The sequence below is a fragment of the Triticum aestivum genome, chromosome 6D (genome assembly GCF_018294505.1).
Source record: "Triticum aestivum cultivar Chinese Spring chromosome 6D, IWGSC CS RefSeq v2.1, whole genome shotgun sequence".
Lineage (NCBI taxonomy): Eukaryota > Viridiplantae > Streptophyta > Magnoliopsida > Poales > Poaceae > Triticum > Triticum aestivum.
In genome coordinates, this window is record NC_057811.1 from 122,067,967 (window position 1) to 122,077,468 (window position 9,502).

General features: G+C 51.1%; 1 protein-coding gene across 1 annotated transcript in view; it reads right to left on the reverse strand.

Annotated features, from left to right (window-relative positions):
• Positions 1-9,219, reverse strand: part of LOC123142520 (inactive LRR receptor-like serine/threonine-protein kinase BIR2) — a 50,633-nt gene extending 41,414 nt beyond the window's left edge. The window contains exon 1 of the mRNA XM_044561401.1: positions 9,111-9,219. Within this exon, the coding sequence (XP_044417336.1) occupies positions 9,111-9,219 (109 nt within the window). The remainder of the gene's footprint in view (positions 1-9,110) is intronic.
• Between the last annotated feature and the right edge of the window lie 283 nt (positions 9,220-9,502).

The following is a 9,502-nucleotide window of genomic DNA, read 5'->3' on the forward strand; positions in this document are numbered from 1 at the left end:
AGAAACTCAACAGCTCGCATCCGGCTGTGGAGTCTATCACTTGATCAATCCGTGGCAGAGCAAACGGATCTTTGGGGCAGGCCTTGTTGAGGCTAGTGTAGTCTATACACATACGCCATTTGTTGTTCTTCTTCAACACCAAGACTGGGTTGGCAAGCCACTCTGGGAAAAACACTTCCATAATAAAGCCGGCGGCAAGGAGCCGGGCTATCTCTTCTCCTATGATCCTTCTTTTCTCTTCTGACAGTCGGCGGAGAGGCTGCTTGACCGGCTTCGTGTCCGCTCGGACGTGCAACTTGTGCTCGGCGAAATCCTTCGGAACACCCGGCATGTCCTTAGGGGACCATGCAAAGATGTCTCGATTCTCATGGAGGAAGTCGACGAGCTCGCCTTCCTATTTATTGTCCATGTTTGCACCGATGACTGCAAACCTCTCCGGGTTCTCCAGGTCCAGAGGTATCTTCTTTGTCTCCTTGGCCGGCTGGAAGGAGCCCTGCGCATCATATTCCTTGGGGTTGGGGGACAAGGCCGGCTGTTTGCCGGCCATGGCCACAACTCGCTCCAGCATCTTCTTCTCTTCTGCCACTACGAGGGACTCGGCCAGCCGGCTGCTGGCTGCAGCACACTCGATGGACTTCTTGTAGTCGCCGGCTACAGTGATGATCCCCTTCGAGCTTGGCATCTTCATCTTCAGGTAGGCGTAGTGGGGCACAACCATGAACTTGGCCAGAGCAGGTCGGCCAAGCAAGGCGTGGTAAGGGCTTTACAGATCCACTACCTCGAACCAGATTGCTTCTCGGCGAAAGTGATCCTTGTCTCCGAAGAGAACATCCATCCTGATCTTGCCGATAGGGGAACAGGACAGGCCGGGTACGATGCCATGGAACACGGTCCGGCTTGGCATGAGCTGCTTCGCCTTGAGGTTCAACTTCTCCATGGTACCGCGGTACAGTATGTTGATACCGCTTCCGCCATCAATCAGAACGCGGTAGAATCGGGCAGCCCGCCTCTCTGTTGCGAGGGTGACATCCAATACCAATGCGTAGGAGCCAGGGGACGGCATCACCTCTGGGTGATCGGCCCGGCTCCAGTTGATAGGCCTTTCGGACCAATGCATGAACTCGGGGTTGCTGGGGGCGACTGCGTTGACCTCTTGATGCTGTCGGCGCCGGTTGCGCTTGTCTTCAACCTGGCTTGTGAAGACGACGTAGGCGGCGTGTTCATCAGGGAACTCATCTTGAATGGCTCCGACTGCTGGTCGAGCAGCCGGCTGCTGGGGGGCTGGAGGCGGCGGGCCTGGAGGCGGAGGTGGCACCAGCCCCTCGCCATTGGAGATCCGGGTGAGCGAGTGGCACTTTCGGGTCGTGTGGTTGGACGGCTTCGCGCCGCTGTGGAACTTGCAGGGGGCATCGAGAGTCTGCTCGTAGGAGAAGGCCGGCTGCCAAGCCGGCCTGCCGCCCTTCTTCTTGGGAGCGGGCCGCTCTTCGGGCTGCTCATCTTCGACCGTGGCCACCTGCCGGCTAGTGGAAGGCGGCATAGGGGCCTTGCGCTTGTGGTCGTTCTGGTTGGGGCGCCGATTGGGGTCGCCAGTCGGCGTCTTAGGAGCCGGAGTGAGCACCTTTCCAGAGGCGTCGACCCGGAGCTCGGTCTTCATCGAGGAGTCGGCCGTGGCGTTGTCTGCAATGACCAGCAGCTCGTCGAGGGTAGCCGGCTCGTCGCAGAGGAGTCGGTGCTTGAGGAGGGTGCCCTCTCAGCACCCGGCGGTGAAGTATTCGATGGCTTGAACCTCGTGCACCCCCTCGCAGGAGTTGCGGAGCTCGGCCCACCGCGTGAGGTAGTTGCGGGTCGACTCGCTGGGCCCTTGGACGCATAAGGAGAGCTGGCGGGGCTTGGGAGGCCGCTTGTACGTGCTGGTGAAGTTGCGGACGAAGACTTCCGTGAAGTCCAGCCAGCTGTTGACGCTGAAGGGCTTGAGGCTGTTGAGCCAGGTGCGTGTCGTGCCTTGCAGCATGAGAGGGACGTACTTCATGGCTACGCGCCTATTGCCGTTCGCTATGCTGACAGCGGTAGAGTAGTCGATGAGCCAATCTTCTGACTTCACAGAGCCGTTGTACTTGGGCGTGTCTCTGGGGAGCGAGAACCCTTTGGGGAAGGGCTCGTCGCGGATGCGGGGGCCAAAGCATGGCGGGCCGACATCGTCTTCTTCTTCTAGCGCCAGGGATCGAGCTAGGCGGTCGATCCGGTGGCGGGCGTCATTCTCGCCGACTCCTTCGCGGTGGCCCAGTCGGCCACCGAGAGTCGGATGTGTGACAGGCGGCGGGGTGGGATGTCTCTCCCCACGAGGCGGGGGAGGTGGCGGATTGCCTTGGCGCTCCATTGCCCGAGGGCGGCATTCTGCGTTGCACTCGATGGTGATTCGAGTCCGGCTGCGGCTAGCAGCCGGCTCCTTGTCTTTCCTTGCGTGGGCGCCGCTCGCAGTCGGCGACCGGGATGTCGCGGCGTGCTCTCGGTGTGGGGGAGGACTCTCAGCGTGGGCGCCGGCTTCATGCCGTTCTGCGGCCGCGTCGATCAGCTGCTGGATGCGCCTTGTCATGTAGGAGAGCTCATCAGCCCCCAGCCCATTCAGCTCTTCTGCGGCCTCCTGAGCGGCTCGCAGATTCTCAAGCGGTGTGGCGTAGACGGGGCGGTCTGCCCCCTGCATGCTGGCGATGGCCGCGCCGCGCTTCCTGACGAGACCGGCCCGGCTCGGCCCGCCATGTGGCGGCGTACCAAAGGCGGCGCGGTCGACTTAGCGCTGGTGAGCCTCAGTGAGGCGTCTCATGGAGGCTATCTTCTGGCCCTCCGTGATGAGGGCGAGGCGGCGTGCCTCCAGGGTCTCGGCGTCGGCGTCAGCCGGGATGGGGATGGATAAGTCGTGCATCGCCGCTTGTAGGGCGTCGCGGGCGTTCTCGCCCGAGTCGGCGACATGGCTGATGACCAGCACCTCAGTGACAGCGCTGCAGCCGCTGTCAGCTCGAGGGAGAGGGTCGTCGAAGACTACCACATCGGAGGGGTAGGCATCGAGCGATGCCGTGTCGGAGTCGACAAGCATCGGGTCGGTGGAGCCGACCGACTCCAAGTCCACAGCAAGCTCGCTGGAGACGTGAAGCTGGTCGAGGAGGCTGACGAGGCGGCTCTCGGGGCAGTCCGTGCTAGCGTCGGACGCGGGCTCGTCGGAGATGCGAGTCTCGCCAAGAAGATCGGCGAGGCAGCTCGCTGCGTAGGCGCCGTCGAAGCCTAGCAGCGCGTCGGGGCAAGCGCCATCGGGCGCAGTAGGCTGGCTGCGCTCGCGGGGGAGGAAAAGGGTTCCCGTCCAGAACAGGTCTCCGGACGACGATGCACCTGGCCCCATGGTGGGCGCCAAATGTCGGGTGGTAGGTGCGACATATGCCAACGGATGGCTTATCATTGTGGGAGCCAGTAAAACATCGCCGGTGCCTGGAAACGGGATGAGGCGAAGACATGCACGCCGGCGAATCTTACCCAGGTTCGGGGCTCTCCGTGGAGATAACACCCCTAGTCCTACTCTGCGGGGTCTCCGCATGATCACTAGATCAATACAAGTAGCTACAAGCGCTCCTTGAGCTGTTTGTCTAGAGTAGGAAGAAGGGCAAGGCTAGCTCTCCTTTTCTCTCTATGTGGTGTGTGGGATTCTCTGAGATCAACCCTTTGCATGGGTGTCCCGGGGGGTTTATATAGGCCTACCCCCCAGGGGTACAATGGTAATCCGGCTGGGCACGGGTCCCAGCCGTCAGCGTCTATGCACGCCGGCTTCTCCGCCGGTCATTGGGGCCCGCCGACTGGTGGGTCCCGCCGGCTGCCAGCCTCTTGGCCGACAGGCCGGCCCCACCGCTTGGGGGCTTTATCGGCGGCTGGTTACTATTGCCTCGCCTCTGATGACAAGAGCTTTGTTGAGGTAAGCGTGGCTACAGTGTTGCCGCCTTGCGGACTCTCACTGTAGCCTTACCCCGTCTTGTCTCCTTAATGAGGCACATGTTTCGAGGGAGGGAGGTAGCCGGCTATTGGAAGCCGGCCACACCCCTGGCCGACTAGAGGAGGCCAGGCCGCCTTCGGGCGTCACTCTGGCAGAAGGGGCCCGCCGTCTACGGGCCGTACTGGCGCCTGTCGTGGGTGACATCGAGGCCAACACGGCTACAGTGCCGCGCCGGACGGGGGATGGCTGGCCCGTACGGCGCCCTGTGGCCATGCCTGTTCCGGGATTCGGGGGTAGTGGGCTGTACTGCGGCCACGCCCCATCGTATCGCCGTTATGTGGGTACAGTCTTAGTGGGTGCAGTCTTGGCCGGCTTCTGGGAGCCGGCTTTCTTCATGGCCGGCTTCTGGGAGTCGGCTTTCTTCATGGCCGGCTTCTGGGAGTCGGCCCTGGGGATAGCCGGCCGGGGGAAGGCGGCCCTATGCTTTGTATGCTTGAAGGCTTGATGGCCTGATAATTCCTCGAAGATCCAGGGGGAGTCGGTTAGGCTACCTGTGGCCATTTACTCCGACAATAATGAATCGATATTGACTCACAAGAGGGTGAAGGCGGCCTCGGCGAAGATGGCCTTGGGCTCGCCGGAGATGTATTCCTCCTGAGGCCGGCGCATTGGACGGAGAAGTAGGACTGCCCGACAGGTGGAGGAGCCATAAGGATGCCTCGACGGCTCGCCCCTCATTTGTGTGGCGCATGGTGGTGGTCGCGTTCCGGAACACCGAGATGGGGCCATCGAGATGGGAGGAAGGAAGGCACTGGGGGAAGAAGTTGGGAGGAATGGCGGCTGGCTTCTCGGCGGAAGAGGAGCCGGTGGCTGCGGGGTAGGGAATAAACAAGATAGGATAGGGGTTGTATGCCATCCGTCGGATCTTGGGAAATCGAACGGTTGCAATTGTGGTCCGTGGGCATGATGGTTCGACCAATCAGAGGCCACGATTTCACTCACGTTGGATCGACCCTCGGCTGAGATATAATGGGCCTTTTCTGCTTTCACCCCAATAACGACTAACTTTTACATTTATGTTTCATATTTTCCCAATAACTAAAAAGCCATCTGTGTGAAGTAACTTGCAAAACAATATCTTATGTACCCCGATTCATTTTAGATGAGATATATACTAAATATATGTTTTTTGGAGTTTCAAAAAAATCTAGATGGTATAATTTTTTCTATGGTTCAAATGAATTTTCGCATGTGTATTGAATATCCTTCCACTTTGAACTACATGAATTTCAAAAAAGTTATATACATTTAAAAAAATAGATATTTAAGTGTATATGTTTAATTTTAGGTCATATCCCAAAATGGAGGAAGTTTTGAAAAGTGTTTATGAACAATTCAAACTTCTATTTGCAACCTATAGGGGAAAGGATAATATATCTTAAAGTGGTAAAAAATCAAGTAATTTATAATTAAATAATATAATGGGTGCATATGCTTGGCAAAAAATTGGAAGAGTGTTTTCTTTTGTGTGGCACTACTTAGATATTTATTTGTATTTCCTCCTCTTTACTTGGACAAGGCATAAACATAGACATATTAACGGAAATACACAAAAAATGTCAAATTTGGACATGGAACACGTGATGGTGTACGTTGAGCATGGGGAAATTTTCAAGGTCAAACACTGAAGTAATCAACAACTCCCCTTCAAACCCGACTCGTCCCCTCTTGAAACCATGATTCTTCCTCGAAGATGTTCCACTTTCCAAGAAGTGTACATCATAACTTTTGGGAAACCTTCTAAAAAATTTACCATGCTCTCTAAGGATCATATGATAACACCATGCCAGGTTTCATGTGTTTTCAGACATTGATTAAATTTATAGACTAAAAAACGACGATAAGCTACACGTCCGGTGCGGAGTCTTGGCACCCCAATGTTTGAAATTCCTCCTCTTTTCTTGGATAAGGCCTGAACATAGACTTATTAACAAAAATGATAAATTTCAACCCATTTTGCCAACGTTTCATGCACTCGAAATTCAAAATTGAATTATATTTGTTAAATGCCTAGAAATACACTTAATGTCTTAAATATTGCAAACGAACTCTGAAAAGGGCAAAATGTTGACATGAAACATGTGACGGTGTATGTTGAGAATAGAAAAAGAATTAAATGTCAAACATTGAAGTAACCAACACTTCGGCTTCAAACCAGACACGTTCCCTCTCGTAACCACGATTCTTCCTCAAAGATGTTCAGGTTCCAAGTAGTGTACGTCACAACTTCTGTGAAACCTTCTCGAATTTTCATCACACTCTCTAGGGATCGTATGATAGCACCATGGCAGGTTTTGTGTTTTTAAACTTGGTTTGAATTTTCTAAAATATAAAAAACCTGATAAGGTACATGTTCATGTTTTCAAATTGTTAACACGGTCTCTAGGTATCATATAATGACACCATGCGAGGTTTCATTTTTCCAAACATTGTTTGCATTATCTAGAATTAAAAGAAATGCAAGAAAAAATACATTTGAAAAAATGTTTGGAATGTTTTTGGAAAATGTATCACGTATATTTAAGAATTGTTAATATATCTTGGAATATGTAAGTCATGCATTCAAAAAAATTGAACATGTACTTCCAAAACAAATGTTCAACGTGTATTAAAAAATGTTCAAAATGTATAAAAAACTTGTAGTGTAAAATCACTCCGGCATTTTAAGAAACACGTTTATTTTTTAATAGAAGTTGAGCTATTTTTAATACATATCTAGAATTTATATTAATATCACATAATAATTTTTAATATACATTTTTAGTATTTTAATAATTGTTCTTAAAAAACCAGTGCATATACTCAATAATTATGTGTGCTTGTGGCCATGAATGAAAGTACATGATTTACTTATTTAAACGACATGAATTTAGGAAAATGTTCATACTTACCTCTTCAAGAAAAAGAAAACCAGTAGAATATACATCAGGAAATAGCTTGACTTTTTCTTTTATATTTTATGGGTTCAAGCGATTTTTACGACGTTGGTTTTCTTTTTATTTTCCCAAGTTCATATTAATATCTGTTGTTTATTTTACTTTTTCCCATTCAAAAAAATAAATATAATAGAAACTGACCATTGTCATAATAATACTTAAAGAAAGTGTTATTGCATTTGAATTTTTTTAAACATATTTTCGGAAAATGTCTCATATGTATTAACAAATTGTCTTTGTATTTTTCAGAAATGTTCACCATGCATTATTAAAAATGACAACGTGGATCCAATAGACATGCACATTTTTTATTCATTTTAGAAAAATACATTTTAACTTTATTCATTTTTGTATGGACAAATAACATTTTTTGATAAACGTTGACATTTTTTAAATACATGATGATTGTTTTTTTCAAAATACATGTTTGAACATTTAAAAAATACAAGTAGGACGTTTTTGTTAAGTGTACAAAACATTCTTTCGCACAAATATGATTGTTAGAAGCTACAGGTACCTCGTTCGACCCGCAGCCTTAGAAGTGTGGCTGTATATACTTTACTAATGAAAAAAGTCGCATTCATATCACAACAATATAGTTGCCAAGTGGGAAGGTGCTAACCGCTTAAAATTCATGTCTAGGGTTTGAGTTCCATTTATGTGTTGTTCTTCTTTTAATTAAAACATGCAGCGTACCCCCATTTCACATGTACTATAATACATATATTTTATTTTCTCGCAAAAAACAAATATTTTGTTTTGTAGGATTTTCAATGATTTTAGACATGATTTAATATTTTTTATAGTTTAAATAAATTTATGTGTTCCTACTGGAGGTAATGCCATTTTGATGTATATGCAAGTCAAATAAGGTTTAAACATTTCATTTTTTTAAGGAATTATGTTTTGTTTTAGCTCATATCCTAGAAATTGATGAAAATGTTGAAAGATACTTAGGGATAACTCAAACTTCTCTTTGCAACCTATTAGATAAAACGATAATAATATCCAAATATGGTAGACAATTCTTATAATTGGCATGGAACAATGTTATTAATTCTTAAGATGTCGGATTTAGGGTTCCGGCAAACCCTTGAGGTTCGAACACAGGGGTGCGCATGAAGAACTCTCTCTCTCTCTCTAGCTCGCACGCACAACGATCCCAAGGCCTAGCTCGACGAACCCAAAGAACAAAAGACACGAGGGTTTATACTGGTTCGGGCCACCGTTGTGGTGTAATACCCTACTCCAGTGTGGTGTGGTGGATTGCCTTGGAGGCTGAGGATGAACAGTATAAGGTAATAACAGCCTCCTGAGGAGAGGTGTTCTTGAGCCCGACGAACTGGTGCGTAGGAGGGTGGTCTCAATGATCCGTCCACCCTCCGTTGGTGGTGGCTAGTCCTATTTATAGAGGCCTTGGTCCTCTTCCCAAATGTTTAGGCGGGAAGGGATCCCACAACGGCCGATTTCGAAAGGAGACAACTAGTACAAGCTATCCTGACAAAATGTGGTCTTCGCCTGCCAAATGCTCTGGTGGTGATGTTGCTGTGGGCTCCATGGTGACCTTCGTCCTGCCGTCCTGCTGGTCTTGATCTCGTCGCATCGATATGGAAACCTTTGCCTGACGCCTCGGGACTCCTCGCATATGCCTGCCTCTTTAGCACCAAAGAGGAAACTGGTACACTGCGCCCGCTGGCGCCCGCCTGGCCTTGGTCGTCATGGCTCACGTCACGTGAACCTCGCGAGGTGCCCCTTGCATAGATATCTCCGCTCCTCGGGAGCCAGCCTAGTGAGGTTGCCCCTGAGGAGTTGGTGTCGTCCGCCTCGCGAGGCTTGGCCCCTCGCGAGGGTCTTGAGTGGTTGTTGCCAAAGATGGGCCGCACCAGGCCGTTGTGGAGCCACGCCATGGGCCGCAGGCAGGCAGGTCTGGGTAACCCCGTTCCCAGGACGCCGACAGTAGCCCCCGGGCCCAAGGCGCGCTCGGACTTGGCTTTGAGGCAAAGCCAAGGGGAAAGTGCGGAGCGCGCGGGCCCCAACCGCCTGCGGCCTTGGCTGACGCGTGGCGACGGATGGTACGTGGGTGCCTCCACTTCTCCACGCAGCCTCGACTTCCGCCTGGCTAGGCAGCCGCCGTTGTCTACATAGCTCCACCTCCATTACTGGCAGCGTGCTTCGCAGTTCCCCCGTCTTCTGGAAAACAGCGGATCCTTCCCCCTGGTCTGACCCGACACCAAATCTCCTCGCCGCCATGGCGCCCAGCCGAAAGAAGAAAGGGAAGAAGAAGTCCCATACCTCGGCCCCTACGCCACCGGTCTTGGAGCCCGCCATCAAGCGGTCGGTGGTGCTTAACCAGGAAGCGATGGACAAGGTTTGCCCAGCGCTTGCCTCCGATTTCAATGTGGGGGGCGACGGTGGCTTGGCCTGCTTCCCGTGCCTCGATTGACAGGACGGCCACCGAGATCCCCATCCATCTTCACGCCCTCTGGGCTGGCTTGGTTCCTCCTTTCTCCAATTTCTTCAACGCTGTGCTTTC